At 52.7% G+C, this 22,588-nt stretch overlaps 1 protein-coding gene across 2 annotated transcripts in view; it reads right to left on the bottom strand.

Moving 5' to 3' along the window:
• Window positions 1–22,588, bottom strand: part of CNTN4 (contactin 4) — a 182,278-nt gene that overhangs the window by 36,736 nt on the left and 122,954 nt on the right. For both annotated transcript variants that reach the window (XM_023764058.1, XM_023764059.1), the window contains exons 7-11: window positions 22,389–22,491; window positions 20,927–21,111; window positions 16,782–16,918; window positions 14,952–15,081; window positions 10,598–10,748 (exon numbers count right to left, since the gene is read on the bottom strand). In XM_023764058.1, coding sequence (XP_023619826.1) covers window positions 10,598–10,748; window positions 14,952–15,081; window positions 16,782–16,918; window positions 20,927–21,111; window positions 22,389–22,491 — 706 coding nt within the window. The remainder of the gene's footprint in view (window positions 1–10,597; window positions 10,749–14,951; window positions 15,082–16,781; window positions 16,919–20,926; window positions 21,112–22,388; window positions 22,492–22,588) is intronic.

The following is a 22,588-nucleotide window of genomic DNA, read 5'->3' on the forward strand; positions in this document are numbered from 1 at the left end:
GATCCTTATTACAAATGACATTCTCCTAGTTCTACCGTGAACCAAAGTGACAGGTGTACGCCTCAACCCATTTTTCAAGGAATTATCTCAAACCAATTTCCTCTCGGGATAGAGCCTTGAACAACCTCCACAGGTTCAAAAAGAGAAACCTTTTATAATTCAGAGCCTACACCTCCAAAGGTGACAGATGCAAAGAAAATTCAGCTGAAAATGAAGCTCTTCATTTCATTTCGAAATATCTTCTTCTGAGGGTATCAGGAGACACATTTCAAAGGCCTTTGAAGGCAGAGCCGCAGAGGTGCGTGACCGGGTCTGGGGCACGGTGCCTGAGCCTGGGCTGTTGCATTTGATATACTCACTTGAAGCATTTTCATGGAAGTTGTACCAAAGTTAAATAGAACCAGAAAGTTACTTAAGCTGGTTTAACATTTCCCATTTATTTCCTCTCCACTGACAGCAAACTCTCAAAGCTGGTGAGAGAAAAGAATTCATAGGTGGGAGGTGTCTTTGGGGGAATTTCTCTCTGGAAGAAGCCAGAGGATTTGCACAGATCCCAAAGTATTTCTGATGAGCTCAAGATTTCTTTTTGATAAATCAGTCACTCAGAAATAAACAGGATGGGTCTGAAGATAAAGGACCAGTTCTTTCCATGACCTGTGTGATGGGCTAGGCATCCAATCTACTGGGGAGGACATGATTTATATTAAAACTAGAAGCCTGGTGCACGAAATTCATGCATAGGTATGTTCCCTAGGCCTGGCCAGTGATCAGGGCTGATTGGGACCTTCCGGTTCCCGGCCAGGGCCTCCCTTCCCTGGCTGCTGGCCGGGGCCTTCCATCATTCCGTGCCGCCCCTGGTGGTCAGCGCACGTTATAGCAAGTGATTGGTCTCCTAGTTGAACTCCCGCGGGGATGACTTGCATATTAGGCTTTTATATCTATAATAATAAGAGCATAATATGCTAATTAGACTGGACGACCTTCGGGACAAACCTTGCAAGGGAAGCCGGTGCCAGCAACCAGGGGAAGGAAGGCCCACTCTTGCGTGAATTTTGTGCATTGGGCCTCTAGTATATAGATAATGAGAAGATTGTGGATACCAAATCTGAAAACCCAGAGAGCATTCCTCAATGCTGTGTACAAGGTCCGTGCAGAGGGATAAATGTGACACAGCTTCTAGCCGAGTCACAACCAGCCTGAAGAATTCGCAAACCCTCGTGTGGCCCTGAGGACGGGTCCCATCACGCTGAAACAGGATTGGGTATTTAGACTTTGTTTTGTTTTGTTTTGTTCATCCTCACCCGAGGATATTTCCCCATTAATTTTTTAGAGAAAGTGGAAGGGAGGAAGGGAGACACAGAGAGAGAAACATCAATGTGGGAGAGACACATTGATTGGTTGCCTCCCGCATGTGTCCTGACCAGCCTGCAACTGAGGTATGTGCCCTTGACCGGAATAGAAACCGGGACCCTTTAGTCAGTGGGCTGATGCTCTAGCCAAACCGGCTAGGGCTGGGCTTATTTATTCTTAGAAAACTGGCTCTAAAATTGTTGTCTAGGGTGTAGGCATAGCACCTGACAATGAGGTTGCTGCAGAATAGCATGTGAACGAGTGAGCTGATGGACTGATGACCCCATTAATCAGCGAGTTCCCTCAATAGCCTACAGAGCTCGCCTGCGTCCCTCTCTTGTCACCGAGAGGAAGGGCAGGTTCTGTATTGAGGTTGAAACACTTCGTGCCCAGGATGGAGCTCAAAGACCCAGGCAGATGTTGAATATTCTGTTCTAGAGTTTGGAGAGGAACCTGGCTGGAAACATACAGTTGGACTACGGACGAGGTGCAGGTAAGACACCTCCGAAGAGGGGACAGACAGACAGGAAGCCAAACACTGGCCCTGGCTCAGCTGGGAGGCTGCAGAGACGGGGATCCAAGCCACACACCTGAGGAGGAGGGGCCGGGGCCGGAGGAAAACCAGGGTCTTGGACGAGAGTCACAATGGGAGGCCGAGGAACGCGTCCTGGTCAACGGTGACCTTCACTGAAGGTCACGGACTGTAACACCAGTGGCTTCTGGTCAGGGCTGCCCGGTCGATGGTGGCACTTTTCAAAGATATGGGGGCACAGCACGGACACGTGGAGGGAAGGGTGGGAAGTGGGAGCAGAGCTGGACACGCTGAGTCTGAGATCACATGGGACCTCGATGTGATGGAGTTTTGCTACAAAACTATCCTAAGCAGGCAAATGAATTCATTAGAAGGAAAAGGAAAGCCTTTTGTCCCAGAGCTTTTTGGATTTCAAGACACAAATCCGGGATCGCGGGCAGGGAAAGGGGCTCGGGGGGCCTGGTGCATGATGGGGAGTCAAGAGACTCGCTTCCCCGTCTCTGCTCCCTGTTACCTGGCCCGCTTTCCCCCAAGTCCCGATACCACGGAGGCCTCAGTGAGCAGCAGGCGCCCTGCCTAGGCCCTGCCTGTGTTCTGTCTGCTTTCATGAGGTTCAGGCGCCCCCCACCCCCGCCAGGCTCTGGGGGCTTCGCCGCGGGTATGTTTGCAGGTGTCAGAGGGTGTCACATGACCGATGCAATGGGTCCAACGGGAACTCGGCCGCCAGCCCCAGGCCCCGCTCAGGGAGGGAACAACCGCCTGGAGTTTCTAGGTCAGGAGCCTCTCACACAGCCGCACCGAGCGCCTTCTGTGGGGACGAGTTTAATTAAGACGACAGATGTCACTACTGTGCGGTCCTAGTGGGCCCGGCTTAATTGGACACTCCTTCACCCGCTGCGCCGGGCACAGACCAGTCCAGACACCCACTTCCCGAGCGGGAGGTCTTGTGTGCTTTCCCCCTGCAATTACATGGAATATGCAGCACACCAGGTGGGCATTAGTTACCAAGAGGTGGCTTTAAGGGCACTGGAGTTTCACATAAACGATGATGTTCGGACAGGACCATTTCCTGGTGTCAAAGACAGGTTGAATGTTTGGCTTCAGGAGCAAAGACAGGCTGAGAAGCACGCAGGAGAAACGGCGAGAAAACCTCACGGTGGCCAGCGGGTAGGGAGGTGGTGGTGGTGGTGGTGGGGGGGGGAATGAAGCCGGGTGTTTATAATGGAAGAGGCTTTGGCGTTCAGATGTTAAAATCGTCTGGAAAGAGGAATGATTGACAAGCTGCCACCGCGTCTGCATGACAGAGGAACAGAGACCAAGAGAGAGGAAAGCAGCAGGTATTAGCAGGGTCTCTGGGGAGACCGAGCACCGAGGTTCTGTTATTGAAGCCTCCGCGGAAAAAGGCAAAGGACCCTGAGCCGGTTGTCAGCAAATGGGGTCTCAGCCAGCCTCCCCCCGCGAGCCCGAGGGATTGCTAACCTGCCTGTCCCCAAAACCGTCCCCCAAACTGTCCCGGTGCCACCAGGCCCAGAGCAGAGCTGGGGGCCACTGCCACCAGGGCCACGCGGGGAAGACGACGGGTCAGGGGTGAGAGCAAGTTCTCACGACACGCTGTCTGCTGTCCGTACACTTGAAAAGAGGCACATTCATGATGCTATAGAGCAGGGGTCCTCAAACTACGGCCCACCGAAAACATTTATCCGGCCCGCCGGGTGTTTTTGCCGCCTCTGTGTGCATAGGAATTTGTTCATAGTTTTTTTTTAAACTATAGTCCGGCCCTCCAACGGTCTGAGGGACAGTGAACTGGCCCCCTTTTAAAAAGTTTGAGGACCCCTGCTATAGAGACACAGTCCTTTTTCTTTTCTTTTTTCATACATATGTTTTCGCCCAGCCGCTCTGGCTCTGTGGTTGAGCGTCAACCCATGAACCAGGAGGTCATAGTTCGATTCCCAGTCAGGGCACAAGGCCAGGTTGTGGGCTCGATCCCCAGTGGGGTGTGCAGGAGGCAGCTGGTCAGTGATTCTCTCTCATCATTGATGTTTCTCCCTCCCTGAAATCAATAAAAACATATTTAAAAAAAATAAAGCTTCGTCCAGCCCTAATACTCTTGCTCTGCAATCCTCTACAGCAAGCATGTCAAACTCGTGGCCCGCGGGCCGCATGCCTCGTGTAGTTGGCCCGTGTTAGCCTTTGAGTTTGACATGCTTGCTCTACAGTGGAGCTATCCCCAAGGCCCTAACACGCTCACACCAGGGACCACAATCTCTCCATGAAAGATACACATCCTCCGAGGAGACGGGGCCTCGGGACCCTCCATGTAATACACTCCCCGCCTGGACTGGAAAGAGAAGTAGAGGATGATTTCGGGGTTTCTGGCGCTAGAGCAACAAGAGGGAGATGAGGAAGCAGAGGTTCCTGGGGGAGGCTGGTGGCCAGGCACGGTCTGTGTCGGGTGCGGAGAGCCCCACTGCTCAGGCAGGATCTGGGGCTGCAGACGCACCCCGGGAGCTGTCAGCGTGGACAGGGTTTAAGCCGTGGGAGGAGTGGGGGCTGCCCGGGGCAGAGTGGAGGCAGGAGAGGGCAGAGGAGGCGAAGGGGGAGGAGGAAGATGCACTAAATGAGGATCCGGGGAAAGGGACGAGGCGGGCGAGGCGGGCGATGAGGACACAGCAGGGCGCCCCGGGAGCCGCGTCCTTGAGAAAACGAGAAGGGTCAGCGTCGTTTTAAAGCTCCTTGTTTCTTCTGAGTCAGAACATATTGAATTCACCCGAAAAGCATTTTCTTGGTGTTAAGAGCCGTCAGCCTCATTGCTTCGGTAACAACTTCACGCACCCTTCGGACACACCGTCTCTCCTGAATAAAACGCTTCAGAGCAAATCGATCGCTGGAGAGGCGTGTGTGGCGGAGACGGAGGACACCAAAGGCGCCCGCCGAGTCCCACCCGCCTCCGATCGCATGGCCGGCTGCAGGGGGCCGTTCAGGCGTCCTTCCTCACCCCACCCTCACCCAGGGCCACTTGAGGAGATTGTGGTCAAGGCCGTAGCCCACGAAACTCCTGGACCCCCTCTTCCAGGCTCACTTCTCCGTGCCTTTCCCACCCTCGCCTCCTCCCGCAGCCGGACGGACCATCCTCCCCCCAGTATCTGATCCCGGGCCCAGTACCCCGCTGTCTCCTTGAGAACCCCCTCCCCTCCCCACACCTTTACTGCCTTCTTTACCGGTGGATTTCCTCAGCTCCCAGTGCCCCCAATGCCCTCCCTCCTAGTAAGATCCTTGCCACAGCGGGCGCTCCGGCCCAGGGCACCCCGTCTGTCCGCACAAAGTCCTCCCTGCACCAGCGGCCTATCTCCCAGCCTGCAGAGCTTCTGATAATCAAAAGTGCTTATTTCCAGGTTATTTCTTTAAAAAAATGTTTTTTCCTTTATTGATTTTTAGAGAGGGGGAAGGGAGAGGGAGAGAGAAACATCCATGAGGTCAGCTGCCTCCTCCACGTCCTGTACTGGGGGTAGAGCCCGCAACCCGGGCCTGTGCCATGACTGGGGAACCAAACCAGCGACCTCTTGGTTCCTGGGTCGATGCTCAACCGCTGAGCCACACCGAGGACCCTGCCAGACCCTGAGCCTCCCTTCCCTGCGCGTCCCTCGTGCTGCCACATGCGTCCGCGTGGACTGGATCGCCTTTATCCATGTGTGCAAATCCTGCCGCAACAGCGGGAGTTTATAAAACCCCAGCAAGGAGGCCCTGTGATTTCCATCTTCCCTCTCCTTCTCCGACTGCATGAGACGGTTTATAATTTTTATAACCATCACATTAAAATGAACCCCCTGCGTACACACGGATCACTGTCTTGTTTTGCTGGTTTCACAGAAGCTGCGGGGAGAAGCTGCCTTTAGGTGGAGGACTCACTCAAACCCCGAGTATGAACTCTCAGTGCCCTTCCCTGCAGGTCCCAGGCAGAGCCCCTGCCGAGACCTCAGGAGCGAACAGGTGTGTCGCCCCTGCCCGGGTCTGGCTGAGCGTTAGCCCCGACCATAACCCTCCACGCAGAGGCAGGACGGGCTGTGGCTGCGGTGAGGCCTGGGTCTGCCGTCCTTATAGACGTTTGGACACAGACCTCCCTGAGCCCTGCTGCACCTGCCCTGCGGGGCCTTGGAGCCATCCCTCTGATCCAGGGCTCTGGGGCAGACAGATGGAGGTCGGGGTGGAGTGGGGGGCTCCGGGGCTGGATGTGGAGCGCAGGGTGGCTGCCTCTGTGTCCCCGTGAGCAGGCATACAATGAAATGACAGCGCTCCCCGGATGCAGGGCCAGTTCCAGCTGAGCAGGATGCCGGCTGCCTGCAGGCTGTGTGGCCTCTGAGGCAGGCTTCCCATTATTATGGAGACGAACGGCTTCTAATTATTGCAATAACGTCATTGCTCCCAGGGCACAATTCCTAACAAGAGACTGCAGGGCATGAGGGGATCCAGGAGCACAGACAGGACAGGAGCTCCAGGCGAGAAGCCCAGCGCCCGAAGCGGTCATTCTCCTGCCCACCTCGCTCCTCGGGCCTCGGGCAAATACTGCGGCCACCGGCTCCGCCTGGCAGACAGCGGCCCCCAGCCCGGCTGTCAGCCTGGAACACCCCGCAGGCTTGGGCAGCCCTGCGCTGGGATTTCCCTCCTTGTACTACACGGATGTCACCCCCTCCGAAGGCCTCTGGGACGCCAGGCAAATTACAGCCACGGTTTAATTTCACTGCGGAATCAGACTCCAGTGCCTGTGGATGAGACACCGAATGTTACTCCTATTTGAGTGGAATGTTCTCACATGTTAGACTCCATCTGATTGTACTGCGGGGATCGAGCGAGCCCAGGCGTGGACTTCCGCCTGGGAGATGCCGTGGATACCTCACCGGCCTGGACACTGTCCCCATGGCCTGGAGTGCTCGGGTCGAGGTTCCCGACCCAGCGCCTTCCTCAGCTGTTTGGATGGGGAGCACCCGGTGCTCGCTGGTCCCTGGACCTCCCTGCTCCTGGGGTGACCCCCACTTGGTCGTGGTGTAGAATTCTCTCCACACTTTTTTGGATTCAATTTGCTAATATTTTGTTGAGGATTTTTGCATTGAAGTTCTTTTAGAGCCGGGTGGGGGACCTTTCATCTGCCCAGGGCCACACAAAATTACCCACTTAGAAATCAGCCTGCTGTATTGGTCAAACATTTCATTCCCTCCCCCCCCACCCCCACCCCATGCCTTGGCAGGGCCAGGCCACGTGACTTCTCGAGCCTTATATGGCCAGTGGGCCGGACGTTCCCCACCCTTGATTTAGATCTTTGGCTTAAATAGATAAGGCCAGTGTGAATATGATCTCAATGTCTAAAGGCTTGAAAAACCCAACATAAAAAATATATTTTAAAAATAGTTCCCGTGTGAACATTAAACCAGTATTTCTGAATGTACATACACCAAGATAAATACAATATCACCTATGCTTAAATAAGATAAAACCTTATTAACTATGGCAATGTTGTATCTTAATTTCTTGTAAACTCATTGGTGAGCAGTTGGTTAGTGAAAATTGAAATTAAGTATCACTTAAGAGTAGCATTTGTCCAAGTCTTTCAAAATAAAGACTTTAGGGGTCAGAAGGTTTTGTTTCACCAAAACTCTGTTTATACCAGTATTTTGTACTTAAGAGAGTAATACTTTTTTTAAGCAAATGTTAAAGACTTGCCTCTTGAGTTTTAAAATTCTTAACATTTCAAAAACAATGTGGGCTAACAAGTCAGTAAACTAGAAGCTATAACTAACACCACGCCGTCAAAGAATGTTGCCTTTTGTGTTGGTCTAACAATTTCAATTTTTTCCTAAAACAGGGATTTTAAGCTTTTTCAAGCACGAATGCTATGGGGGACTGCTCTTGCTCACTCACCCACTTAATCAGGGGTCTCCTGTGTCAGAGTAAAAATGAGAAAAACAGCAGAATTTCTTCTCTGCCAATGAGGAAATAACGGTAAAATCTCTCCCGTCTCTCACCCTTCTCAGGAATCACAAGACGTGCGATTGAGCTTGTCTTTCTCAGACGTTAAAACCAGGCGCGTCCTTGGTCCAGGGGAGTGTGGTCCGTAGTGTGCAAACAGTAACACACAAAACTTAGCTCTGACATTTAAAAATTAAAGTAGTTCAAATGAAAGTCCAGATTTCTAGCTTCTCTTAAACAGTGGGAGGAAGAGAACCCCATATGCGCCTCTCTGTGACATCTACCAGCCCTGGAGTCATTCACAGGCCCAGCATCCACGTGTCCGCTCCACGTGCTCTGACACAGCCCGGCTGTGTGTGTGTGGGGGGGGGGAGGGGGGCAGGGGCAGCGCCCTGGGAACACGGCACCCCACGGTGGGGAGAATGGGCGTCAATGCTGGTGCTCTGAGTCCTGCTGGGGAACTGCAGGGTCAGGTGGTAAACAGCAAGACTTGAGCAGTGACGGGCGCTTTCCTGGGTTGACATGTGTCTTTAGTGCCAGAGAAACAACGAGGCAATATCTGAACCCTATTAATCAAATCAGGAGGAGAAAAAACGCCACTCAGGGGAGACAGCAGAGAGAGGGACGTCACGTGGTAGGAACAATCAATGAAATCCACTTATCAAATAGATTTCTCCGTATTGATACACCATTTCCCCAAAGGCCATTGAATGGACTCGTAGCAATGGTTAAGTTAAGCGGAGGCAGCAGTCATGGCTACTGTTCAAAATGTTAGCTCCTGTCTTTTCTTCTAGGCAAATGGTGAGATTGAATTTCCCTGCTGGGTTGAACTTGGGCAAAATCATGTGACTTGTTTGGACCAATGAAACATGAGTGAAAACATGGGACATGCTTTCATTGATCAGCTGCCTCCTGCACACCCCGTACAGGGGACGGAGCCCACAACCCTGGCATGTGCCCTCCTGGTTCATAGGTGGACGCTCAACCATTGAGCCATGCCCACTGGACGATGCTTTTTTTCTTTATATCACTGATTAAGACTTTTAAAATATAGTCTTATTCTAAGCACTACCTATTCGTTATATTTTAATTACGGAGTACGTTTTACTAGTCATCAGAGTAAATACATAACTAGTAAAAGTAATCTGACACGACCTTTCAGGAAACACAGACATGAAATAGGAAGGGAATGAATGGTTAGGCTGCCAAATAAGAAACTGCTCTCCAGTTTCAGCGTGGGCTCCAAGTTTTATGTTTTCATTCCTCACCTGAGGATATGTTTTTGTTGATTTTTAGAGAGAGAGGAAACGGAGAGAGAGAAACATCAATCAGTTGCCTCCCAAATGTGTCCCTCACCAGGAATCGAACCCACACCACAGCCTTTTGCTGTACAGGACGATGCTCCAACCAACAGAGTCAAGCAACACGGCTGTTTGGGCTCCAAACGTGAACGCCATGCCAATCATTAGTGATCCATTCTATACTATTTTCTTGACATAACAGAAGCCAGAAAGGGATGTATATTATGAACTTAAAATGTGTGTGAATACACCGTATCAGGTATGTTTGCAAAATCGTTAATAAGGATAACATCGCCAGCGCAACGATCTAATTTGCATATGCAAATCCAAAGGTGCCCAGGTGCAAAGGGTAGATGCACTCAACGTTTTACAGGCTTCCCCATTGCATCCTTGAGTCCCTGACCTTTAGCATCAATTAAAACCATTATGGATACAGCTGGTAAGTGTTATCTTATGGGTAACCCTTGCATAATCACCATTTCCAACAGACTGAGTAGATTTCAGAAAGGGGAGGTACATTTTATAGGAATAACAGCTAAGGAAACGTCTTAGAGATGCCTGCCATTTGCTAATATGAGTAATTGACATCTGACCTAAACCTCAAACAATATATATATTTATGATGTATAAACGACATGCATTCTAAATGTAGTTCAAGTATAAGAATCACACAGGTGAAGAGTTTAGAAATCAGTTAAAACCCTGTTGTTTCAAAAAGTTGTGATTAAAATAATCAAAACCATGTCATCTGTAGAATGTGTTCCGGGATTAGAGATATTACCTTCAAAAAAGGAGAGGCTAACAGGAGACATAACAGCCGCTGCCAAATATTTGAGGGGGTGTCGTAGCAAAGAAGAACTGCATTGATTCGTTCATGCAAAAGGAAGAAGGATGGAGAAAGGTGGGGAATTCTACCAAAAGAACATTTAGGCTAAAATTCGGAGAGAGAATCTGGGCTGCTCGTCTCTGGACTTCGCATGCTGACTCTCCATGCAGGAGGGCTTCGCAGACTTTGTTTTTTTTTTTTTTTTTTATCCTCATCCGAGGATATTTTTTCCATTGACTTTTAGAGAGAAAGGAAGGGAGGAAGGAAGGGGAGAGGGGGAGAGTGAGAGAGACATCAATGTGAGAGAGACACAGCCATTGGTTGCCTTGCCATACCTACCCCAACTGTGGCTGGGATGGAACCTGCAACCCAAGTGCGTGCCCTTGATCAGGAATGGGACCCGTGACCCCTCGGTGTGCGGGCCGACACTCTAACCACTGAGCACATCGGCCACGGCGTAGACTGTTGACATCAAAGATGATAAAGACCACCCTCTTCCCAAGCTTCAGTTCTCTGATTATCACTTAGTCTATGAACACCAGACAGTGAATGGCCCCTTCTAGAACCACTAAGAAGGGACCAAACCGTGACTACAGGCCAATCAAGTATTAAAACATGTCAAGACAGTACCTCTCACTTTCTCTCAGCACGGCCCGTCCTTTCTTCCAGGTGTAGATGGGTTTTGGAGACGCTTTGGGCTTGCACTCAATGACGACGTCGCCGCCCACTTTGACAAGAGTTACCCTTTTTAAGAGGGTTCTTGAAAAATCTGGGCCTGCAGCTGGAAGAGAAGATAGCAAACAATTCTTTTTTTTAAATACAGTTTTATTGATTTCAGAGAGGAAGGGAGAGGGAGAGAGAAACATCAATGATGAAAGAGAATCATTGATTGGCTGCCTCCTGCATGCCCCACACTGGGGGTCGAGCCCGCAACCTGGCATGTGCCCTGACTGGGAATGGAACTGTGACCTCCTGGTTCATAGGTCGATGCTCAACCACTGAGCCACACCGGCCGGGTGAGGGATCTTTAACAAAATTCCATGTTCAGGGAAAGAGGAACTAGTGGGTCCTAGAGCCAGTGAAGCCTGACCCCTCCCTGGAGGCAGAAATGACAACACTGACGCTGTCAGACTTCAGGTGCATCACGGGAGGCGGCCCTTTGGAAAAGACGATGATGCTGGAACCATAGGAGGCAGCAGGACAAGAGCAAGACCGACTCCATGAAAGGAGTCGGAGGCGTGAGCAAGACCGACATGGACGGACAGACTCCATGAAAGGAGCCGGAGGCGTGAGCAAGACCGACATGGACGGACAGACGCCATGAAAGGAGCGGAGGTGTGAGCCTGGGGGAGCCGAGCCGGGCTGTGAGGACAGGACACGGAGGACATCGCTCATTTATTGGGTCGCCAGCTCCTGGCATTGAACACACACACACCCTGGAGAGAGAGGGAGGCGATGCACGAGGCATTTCTCTGACTGCAGGCGGGAGCGTCCCCTTGGGTTCGGTGGCTGCCCCTGCTCTGGCCCAGGCTCTGCGCGTGTCTCCACCGGAGAGCAAGCGGAAAGGCCTGTGTCACCCCCACTGTGAGCTGCCCCTTAGAAACCAGGGCTTTGTCCAGCCCCCACCACGACTGCCCAATGCAAGGCTGCCTCTGGGGGGGGTGAACTGTGACTCGCGCTCAGAAAACGCTGTTCCACGTCCACCGCCCGTGTCTAAGAAATTCACTCCTGCCACGCCAGGTCTCTGGTGTGTGGACATAACATGAAAGAATCATTTCTTGTCTAAAACAAAGGCTGCGTATCTGTATCCTCGTGAAGGGGAGAGAAAAGACGCCTTTCTGAAAAGCCTCCTTTGCTTTGGCATTAAGTGCATGCGCATGTCCTAGGCCCCTGGCGAGCAGGGATTCCTCTCCTGGAAGCTTAATCCTAACCCATCTCCAAGCCCTGCCCCCGCAGGGACCCGATGTGACTGGAGATCAGTCTGAGCATGAGGTGGAAATACTAACCACCACCAACCAGGAGCGAGCCTGTGTGGGGGGGAGAATGGGCGTCCATGTCTGACATGTCCAACCATATGCTAATTTATTTAAAAAATTAAACACGTTCCAGGGGAAGCAAGTTAAATCCTTATGAAGTGTGCTTGTTGTGAAAAAAAAATCTTCCGTAATTTCCCAGAAGGAAATGCTGCCGGAAGGTCCCTTTCTCACGGGGATGCCGTGGACACAGGGCCCGGTCTTACGACGTGAAGGAGAAAGGAAGGACATGGATCAGCAGGCAGCCGGGGTCTCAGTCTGTGCACCTCGGACGCACGAGGGCGTCCCTGACTCGGAGGTGATGCTACGCAAGTGCAGCTAACAAGGAGTGTGAACACAGACGCTCCTGCTGTATGAGGTAAACACATTCCCGGTATGATCGCAGCCACAACCTAAAAACATGCAGGGTTAGGAAAGAGAGGGTCAGGGCCGACCTACTCGATACTCATGTACCAAGAACACCAACCAAATCAATAGCCATCCTAGTAGTATTAGCATGAGGAACAAGACAAGTTACATTCCTAACAGATAAATGCAGAGCTTGTGCGTATGTGTGTGCGCATGTGTGCATGCATGTGTGCGCGTGCACATGTGTGCGTGTGTGCATGCATGTGCAGACAGCTTGATGGAAGGGGGAGAAGGAAGGCTTGAGATTGCTAAACTGAAGGACGTGCAAACTGCAGGAAGCCTAGAGGGAAGATCCCGCAAGCCCAGCCACGCTGAGCCAGAGCAGGCTGTGGGGTGAGCAGGACCATGTCGGGTGCTTGCGTGGCCAGCGGTGTGGGTGAGTGACTGGGCTCTGTGCTGGATGCTGCAGCAGGGAGACAGGTGAGAAATGCCCGCACCCAGTGAGCTCACTTGCAGCACAGAAAGGTTCTGTGGCAAAGACTCATTCTCATCCTTTTTTAAAAAAAATATATATTTTTATTGACTTCAGAGAGGAAGGGAGAGGGAGAGAGAAAGAGAAACATCATGAGCCTGGGCCAGAGCACGCCCCCTACTGGGGACCCAGCCCGTAACCTGGGCCTGTGCCCTGACTGGGAATTGAACTGTGACCTCCTGGTTCATAGGTCAACACTCAACCGCTGAGCCACGCCGGCCGGGCTCATTCTCATCTCAGTAAACACCTGAATTGACATAATAATGTAAAAAAAAATTAAGTCTCTAGAGGTTTTTTAAAAAAGGGTATTTTGCGAAATAGAGTTGCAATAAACTCCCTTCTTAAAACTCTATCTCTCTACACACATATATTTTCATGGCTGTAGGCCGACATTGTTCATCTGTTCCGGAGGAATTCTGCATTGGATTCTGAAATGAGTTTACATAAATCAAACTGTGTGTGTGTGTGTGTGTGTGTATGTGAAAAAACGATATTCTGCTTTTATGGGATTTGAAATAGCATCGCATCAGCCCCACAGGAGGCAGAAGGCACACGTGCCCATTTCCGAAGCATCCGCACTGCGCTGTGGGCGTGGCCACTGACCCGAGGCCATGTGCCTGGCGACAAGGCCGGCCTTGAGTATCTGGTACTAATAGGCATGGAATTCTCAATCCCAACCTTTCCCCTTTGCTTTCTTAATCTGCTCCCATCACTTCTAGTGTGACCGAACCCCTGCCCGCCTCCCGGGAGAAATGGTCAGGTCAGTTTGGGATGCTTGGCCATGGGTGGCTTCTCACATCCGCCGGCTGCTGACCCTCTGTGTGCGCCTGAGAGGTCCGTAAGCTCCTGGGGTGACACTTGGTCCTTCCTGGACCCTGTACTGGTTCTGATTCCCAGACATGGACCCGAGAGGCTGGAAGGAACAGCACAAGGAGCCCGCTTGCTCCGTGTGACGGTCACAGAGGAGGTATGACCGCTACGGGAAGGTCCCAGGAGGACCCTGTCAGAACCCAACCTCCCCGGCCCCTAAAAATGACCGCACCTGCCCAGCCACAGTGGCTCAGTGGTTGAGCGCTGACCTATGAACCAGGGGGTCCCGGTTCGGTTCCCCATGAGGGCACATGCCCGGGTTGCGGGCTGCATCCCCAGGGTGCGGAGCACATCGCATTCCTCTGTAAACTGGCTCCAGGAGCCGAGGGATCCAGCGAAGACACAGATGAGCACTTGAGAAAGTCCCTGTGAAATAGCTCGGAGCTCAGCATTAATGTTTTTCTAATTTGTGAGCCAATCATCTGGATAAAAGCCAAATTGCTCAGATAATTGCTCGAGCCCGTACCTCCCTTGAATTGGCCCTGATGGTACTCGAGCTTCCCGCAGGGTAAGATTCTTCCCGACCTCTCCACCCACCGTGGGAGAGTCCCCACGACGCTGAACCCGGAGACAGAAAGCCCCCGGGGCACAGCTACCTGGGTTCCATCGCACGGTCCTGGCAAAGTCAGGTCATGGTCATGGGGCCACAGGGAAGGGACCCTCTGCAATTAGGGGCAGCTCCTCCCTTGTCCAATTCAGGTGCCTGTTATGACCAGGTCAGCGGGACCACACGACCAAGCATCTTGGCCTAGCTCAGCCCCCGTCCTCTGGAGAGAGCCCTGGTGGTGCTCCCCTCCCACACCCCCACATACAATCATTTTTTAAAATATATTTTTACTGATTTCAGAGAGGAAAAGAGAGGGAGAGAGAGATAGAAACATCAACGATGAGAATCATTGATCGGCTGCCTCCTGCACGCCTCCTACTGGGGCTCGAGCCTGCAACTTGGGCATGTGCCCTGACTGGAATCGAACCCAGGACCCTTCAGTCTATAGGCTGATGCTCTATCCACTGAGCCAAACCAGCGAGGGCTCCTCTGGGAGTTTGTAGAACATGTTCCTTGTTCCTCCAGCACCATCGTCTATCTCAAGCCTCCTTTGCCCCCTGTCTTGCATGGAACATTTTGCTGGGCAGAGCCCAGGTTCACTTAGTGACTTGACCAATTTTTATTTTATTTTTCCTGCCCCGCGTGAGGACTTACCTATGACGCTCAGCTCGGCGCTGGAGAAGACAGCCCCGTGCCTGTTCTCGGCAACACACTGGTACATGCCGGCGTCCGCCAGGCTCACCCCGGTGATGTTGAGCGAGCCTTGCTCGATGTGAACTCTGTCCTGTGGAAGGCAAGAGGGAGACGGATGGTGACCTTCGACAGCCGGGACCCTGAGGCCATTTGGCTACATGTGACATCAAAGGGCCTGAATGGGAAGAAAATAGCCACCTTCAAGTAATTTTCATAACGCGATGTATTTATCGGGCAGCTAAATGCGGGGCAGGTCAGAGGGTGAACCAACAGCACATACATCAGCTGGAAGATGGGGTTTAAATGATAGGCCCCTCTGGAGTCCTCACTGATTTAATAGCGAACTCATTCAGACACTTAATGTTTGAAATGCATTTTCAAAATACATTTTTATTGATTTCAGAGGGGAAGGGAGAGGGATAGAGAGACAGAAACATCAATGATGAGAGAGAATCACTGATCAGCTGCCTCCTGTACGCCCCCTACTGGGGAATCAAGCCTACAACCCAGGCATGTGCCCTGACCGGGAATCAAAACCTGACCTCCTGGTTCATAGGTCGACACTCAACTATTGAGCCACGCCAGCCAGGCTATCTGCTTATGTTTTCAAAATATCTTATTTATTATGTACATGATTCCTTCATTTATCTCTTTGAGCATTATACATAGACATTCCTATTTCTTTGTTGGACTCTTAGGTACGTTATCTTTCTAAAAAATTTTTTTGCATATGATTTGAAATACTTATTTGCTGGCTTGTTCTTAACAGGTTAAGCGCCATGTCAGTCACCGGTGACTGACACTATACTTTCCGTTGGACCTCGTCAGTCTCTGGCCGCCAGCAATATCGGTGAAATCGGATTGCGGGCTAAACGGAAAGGAAGACAAAACAGGCTTGGCGCTTAACGTGTTAAAAGGCGTTATTTTGGTTTGTTTGGCTTTTCCCTCAAGTAGCAGTTTTGTGGCTGTTATGACTTCTCTGAGCCCTGACCTGTGGGGACACGGGGGCTATTGCAGCTCCTGTCCCAGGGCTGGGGGTGGGGTGGCCCAGTGCTGTCCACCCCTCTTTCTGGCTACGGACTACAATTCCCAGAATCCCCTGCAGCTAGAGGTAACCATATATCTAAGAGTCCTACTAAGCCAGGCGGCTTATTGGCTGCCTGTGCCACTGGGTGGCAGTAGGTGTGTGGGGGTGTCTACACCCCAAGCCTTAGCTCTAAAATTATTGTCTCCAGGGAGGAATTTTCACACCTGAGCTCCCCATCCCCACCGCCTGCTCCCAGGCCTGCAGGCCGGAGCCTCCAGCCGCCATCACTTGCAGAGTTTGCTCCATGTGGCACGAGAGGTGCTGAGCTCGTGTTTCTTTGCCCTTTCTGCATGCTGGAGGCAGAGGGGGCGTCTGCCCAGTGAAACCACTGCACCCCACTGTGCAGAAGTCTCCCCAGAGGGGTGCGAGATGGCACTGACAGGGGATCTGGATGCTTGGGGCCTACTCACCGTGTCCCGCACACCTCTCTCTCTCCGCACAAATTCGCGCCCCGGGCCGTCTGCATGGCTTCCAAAGGCAGAGCCAGGGACATTCACGTGGGAGGACCACGCTCTAGTCTAGACGCCGACGAGCCGGCCACAGGGCCTGCTCACCAAGTGCATTCACGTGCACGTGTTTCACTGTTAATGGCAACTGGTTGCATGTTATTTTGGAAATGATTCATCCTTTCCCTGTTTCCATAGCAACAGGGCCACCTTAGACATGACAGTCGGCACTGGCCGTGGTAGTCGCCGCTTGCTTACCTGAGCGAACAGCGGCTCCCCGTTCTTCAGCCACCTGTACGTGGGCCGGGGCCTCCCGCTGGCTCTGCACTCCCAGGAGACGCTGTCCTCGATGGCCACGTGGATGTTGCTTATTTTTTGAATCCAATTGGGTTGAGCTGTAGCCATTTAGAAAGCAAAGATGGGCATTCAGTGTCTGCTCAATTTATTTTAAAAAAATTAAAAAAAAATATGTTTTTATTGATTTTTAGAGAGAAAGGAAAGGAGAGGGATAGAGAGTTGGAAACATCAATCAGGTGCCTCCTACTGGGGATCGAGCCCGAAACCTGGGCTGACCAGGAATTGAGCCATGACTTCCTGGTTCATAAGTTGATGCTCAACCATGGAGCCATGGCGGCTGTGTCTTACTTGCTTGATAACAAACAAAACTAGGAGACCACAGGATACATCCCTTAGCCAGCGCAGTGTCCAGGGGCCTGAACGAATGCCTTCTCCCTTTGCCACCGAGAAGCAGTCTCGTGGGTTTCAAAGAGGAGACACAGTTTACCAATCCTCCGCTGACGGAGCCGAGCTGCCTGGGAGGTGAGGCCGGGAGGATCAGCTCTCAGAGAAAGTATGACACCAACCCCACCGACTCGAATGCAGAGCCGCAACCTTCCTCTCTGATGAGCCCCATGTCCGCTGCCCCGTGTCCGCTGCCGGCCCTGCAGAGGCAGCCCCAGAGCAGCTGCCTTCTCAGCTCTGCTGGGAGCACGGTGGGGGTGGGGTGGCCCGATGAGCTGATGGCCGTGGTGGGCTGGTTTCACTTCCACCTGCTGGACGCCGACCCCCCACAGAGCCCAGGAAAGCAAAGCAACGGAGAAAGTTCTAGAAAGCTGTGTGGACTATTAACAGCAAAGCCGGGCTTTTCAAAGAGAGCGAGGAGGGAAAAAATGTACCCTATGAAGCAATGTCAAGACCAAGCTCAAAAAGCAAACATGGAGACCATGTGCAGAGACAGGAGATTTCAGGACAATTGGGCTCATTCCTTGCTTTCCTTCAAAAACACAGAGCGCTGCGGGCCAAACCTTGCCATCCGAGGGGGGAGTGGGCTGGGGAGGGAGGGCAGGCAGGGTTTTGCAAAGACCTTACAAAGTTCTCACTCCTTGAACCCACAGAGGGCTGCCCTACCCTCTCTAGTAGGGTCATGTGTGCTGCACTCAGCATGGCCAGGGGTGAACCTGACGGGGGCTGGGGGGGCGGTGAAGGATTAAAGAAGACAGACAAGAGAATAAAGCTGGGGCTGGGTGGGACGAGAGACAGTGCCACAGCCTGCAAGCTGAGTTCCTTATTTTATAGCCAGATTCCAGGAGGCAAAGTAAGGGCGTGGTCAAGATGTTTACAATGTTCTCGTGGGTTTGAATCTACTCAATTACATGCACCTGATCAAGCTTTGTTTACTTGCTGCACCTCCCGCAGCCCACATCACTCAGCCACGTGGGACCACAGGTTCGGACCATAAGGTCAAGCTCACAACCATAGCCTTTGGCTATAATTATTCTGGGAGGGCTTTGCCCTCCAAACTGGGACCTGCACGTGGCTTTGCCACAAGAGGACGGTGTCCTCTTATTAGTCTGAGGCTTGAACCTGTCCAAACACTGTAGCCGCTCTCCACAGTCACGGAGGTCAAGGGGCGTGGCAGGAGTGCTCAGTGGTCATCCACGCAGGCCCAGGGGAAGCCAACAATCAAGTCAGCCTTTGTAAGACATCCTCAGGCCCGTCTTTGATTTGGAAGTGAAATTAACTCACAGAAGCCCAATTTGCAATGATAAAAACATTTTCCTTTAGAAGGGCATGTCTGGACACGGGCCCGGGGAGATGGGGAATGAAACAGCTTCTTACATAAGCGGCAAAGAATGAGATAATCTTCGTTTTAACACACCGAGTGCAGCGTGACGGGGCAAAGGCCCACGCGGCTGCCGCAGCTCAGAGTGGATGAGTCACATCTCTGCGGGGAGATTTTGGAGCTAAAGTTCTGGGCTGATGGAAATCTTTCCTCTCTCTCTCTTATGCCTTCAGGTCACCCAGTTCCAAGTCCATGGATAACAAAGAGTCCATTTCAGTGCCTGGCAGAAAGCATGGCTTGCTTCCCTTTTTTATGATGCACGTGGGCCCAAGGTGTTTATCCCCGATGGTCTGGACTGTTCTAGAACTCAGGCCTGAACACCGTCTCTGAGGAAGGCCTGAGCTGGATGGCTCAGCACTATTATTTCAGAAGGAAGGTAGAGTCTAAATTCTGGGCAATGCAGGTGGATCCCACATATTACATAGAATTCAACACACCCACCCATGAGAACAGAACCATGTTTTGGGCCAGTGATCACCAACCTTTTGGACCTCACGGACCACTGGTTGACGATCGCTGCCTTGGGCGATGCATGCTCTTTCTGGGTGTGAAGTGGAAGAATCTCTCCTCTAAAACATCTGAGGTCTTAATCTCAAGTGACACCTTCAAATATAAGGTTCACAGTTGTGTTGAACTTGACCTCCTGACACTTCGTCTTCGGGACGGATGCGCAATCCCTTCATTTCCATCTTTGGTTCAATCATGGCCAGGAAGGACCTACATCGATGCTTGTGTTTGGGTTCCAGCCGCTGGAATCGTGCGAGTTTTGCACCTGACACCCAGTTCTATTGACGATGAATGTTACATGAACTTAGTGGCCGAACAATCCCCAGGACTATTTGGCTCCCTGATCCTCCAAACCAGGAGTTTTTAATGGAAACAAATGCCAGCATGAGCCGTAGAACTTAGAAATTAAAAAATCTGCCCGGCCGGCATCGCTCAGTGGTTGAGCATCGACCTATGAATCAGGAGGTCACGGTTCGATTCCCGGTCAGGTCACGGTTCGATTGCCCAGGTTGTGGGCTGGATCCCCAGTGAGGGGCATGCAGGAGGCAGCCGATCAATGAGTAATTCTCTCTCTTCATGGATGTTTCTATCTCTCTCTCCCTCTCATTCCTTTCTGAAATCAATAAAAAATTATATTAAAAAAAACCAAAAACATAACAACACTAAAAACTATTTTAAAAAAATTTAACGGGAAGGGCAGATGGGAGGGCGCGTTCACACTCGCATGACGGAGCTGACCCGCAGCCCTGCAGATCACGTCCCCTCGGCTGCTCACACCGTGGAGAACAGGAATCAACTCCCGAGGCCTGGCGAACGTGCGTCAGACGTTCACTGGTTGCGGTTTTTTGAGCCCAAAGATAGTAACTTGGCTTCAGTTGACCACCTATAGGCAGGCGCTTCCCAAATCTTCACCCCGGCCTGGGCTTCTTTTCTGTGGGCAGATCACTGCCCGGGTCCTGGGTGCCAGAGGGAAGCCGGTGCCAACAGCCAGGGGACGGAAGGCCTATTCTTGCAGGATTTTCGTGCATCAGGCCTCTAGCGATGTTATAAATATCCACATGGCCCTTGGCAGAAAAATAACTCCCCACCCTGAACCATTCTTGCATAATAGCCAAGCTATACATTCATTTCCAACACCCCGGACAGATGGGCTCAGGCGTGTTCCCGTTTGGCAGGGTGCCCCACCGAGTGAAACGCTTTTCTGGATCCCAAACAGATACACTGACAAGGTTCCACGTGGGCTCCATCGACGACCACGTGTGGGAGGTTCTACATTCATGTAACAGCCGCGTCCGAGCGGATAACCTGAGTGGGACAGGCGCAGCCGCACGGAAGGCGTGTCCGGGGTGAGAGCTCTGTCCCGCTCCACTCCGATCAGGACGACACCGGGACCGTGTGCGTTCCCCCATGTTCATGAAATCGCCACCAAGGAGGAGGAATGACCAAGGATTGACACGAGCCCCAAATCAAAACCCCAAAGTGTAGAGCTTTACAAGAACATGAAAAATAAACTGGGAGGAGGAATGACACGTTTCCGGTGTCAGGTTTAAGCTGATGGTGGGAGGGAAAACAACCCCTTTGTGATGTGTTCACAGCAGCATCGCCCCAACACTTCAGCCTGATTTCTTCCTTGGCTTCGTCAACATCCTCGCCCCACGGCCCTCCCCACACCCAGCGCCGCTGGGGGGAGAGGGGGTGAGAAGCCCGACTGCAAGCCCCAGCTTCCGATTTCAGTGGCAGCATCCACACATGCTCTGCATCCCCAGGAACTCACCGTAGAAAGTCAGCTGTCCCCGCGCGACGTTTTTCCCTCGGGAGTTCTCGGCCACGCACTCGTATAAGCCCGCGTCCTCCTGCTGGAAGTTGGGGATCTCCAGGATCCCGTCCGACTGGTGTCTCCTGGCTTTCCTTGCTATGGGCTTCCCGTCCGCCCGCCTCCAGACGATCGTGGGAACTGGACTGGTGGCGAGAACAGAAAGCGGCAAATGAGCTGAGAGAAGACGGGACCGTCCATTGGATCCTGACTCCCAACAACCTCTTCCTTCTCGGGTCTGCCCCGGAGAGCGCCCCCCCGACGTCACACACACATGCAGGCACCACTGTTAGGACGTCACCCATCGCCACATCGCTCGTGTTACCATGGACTTTGTGTTCCTATTAGAATAAAAAACTTTCCTAGCCCGGCTGGTGTGGCTCAGTGGTTGAGCATCGACCTATGAACCAGGAGGTCACGGCTCGATTCCCCATCAGGGCACATCCCGGATTGTGGGCTCGACCCCCAGTGGGGGGCGTGCAGGAGGCAGCAGATCCATGATTCTCTCTCATCCTGATGTTTCTATCCCTCTCTCCCTCTCCCTTCCTCTCTGAAGTCAATAAAGAAAGAACAGGTGGGTCACGGCATTGCACTGTACCACACTAGGCACCACTGTAGTGCACGCCGTCCTGACTGAGAAACACGGACACGGAAAGAACCCTCCGTGGGACCCGGAACCAAAGCTGCAAGGGAACTACTTCCTGCGTGGCGGCTGGAGGGGCCGCTGCACGTGAGTGGAGACCGTGGCGGACACGGGGGTCGGGCCCGAGTCGCCTCAGCGGACGTCTGGGCACAGGGGAGCCTGGGGGTGTGAGCCAGGGGTCAGCGGGCACACGGGGTGGGAGGAGAGAGTCACGCATGGTTAACATGCAGAGACGGCCGAGACTGTGTCCGATGGCAGTTCTGATCGTTACGGCAAACCTGGCCTGCAGGGCTGCTGGCACCATCGCGCCCATCTTCCCTTGCCTGCGCCCTCGGACAGAACCGCCCGGGGCCGCTCCCCGGTCCCCACGCTGCTGGGCCAGCGATACCGGGCAGGCCCGGGAAGGGTGTGGGTCACTTCCAGGCGGCTCTGGGAGATGGTCCCCTGGAGCTATCGGTCTCACCTGCCTCTATCCGAGCGGCAGGCAGGGACTGGCAACTTAAGAGAAATTCAAGGGAACGTGGTGCCTCCTCGGGAAACGGGGGCCCGAATGGAGTCTCCAGGTTCACCCTCCAGGGAAGGCCCGTGTCGCCTGTCATTCAGGCGGTAAATGTGGGAGCACACCTCTCAGAACTGCCCCTTCCCTCCTCCTGACCCTCCCCGGCCACCCCCAGGTCCCCTCTCTGCAGTGAGGGGGCGCATTTGCCGAATGACAGCCACCCCTCCCCAGGGCGAGGAGGCCTCCAGGAGCCTGGAGGACGCGGAGGGACCAGGACTCACTTGCCCAGCGCGAAGCACTCCAGCCTGGCCGTGCCTCCTTTGGCGGTCGGCACCGTGTCCGGGAATTGCACTTCGATTTTGGGCTCATACTCGCCCATCACCCCTGTGGATAAAGACCAGGCGCTGAGTCTCGGAGGGCTTTTTAAAACTCGCGTGAGTGTTTCCCACGTAATGTCTGCAGCTCCCACACGGGCGCCACG

This window comes from Myotis lucifugus, unplaced genomic scaffold, assembly GCF_000147115.1.
Source record: "Myotis lucifugus unplaced genomic scaffold, Myoluc2.0 scaffold_315, whole genome shotgun sequence".
NCBI classification, from domain to species: domain Eukaryota; kingdom Metazoa; phylum Chordata; class Mammalia; order Chiroptera; family Vespertilionidae; genus Myotis; species Myotis lucifugus.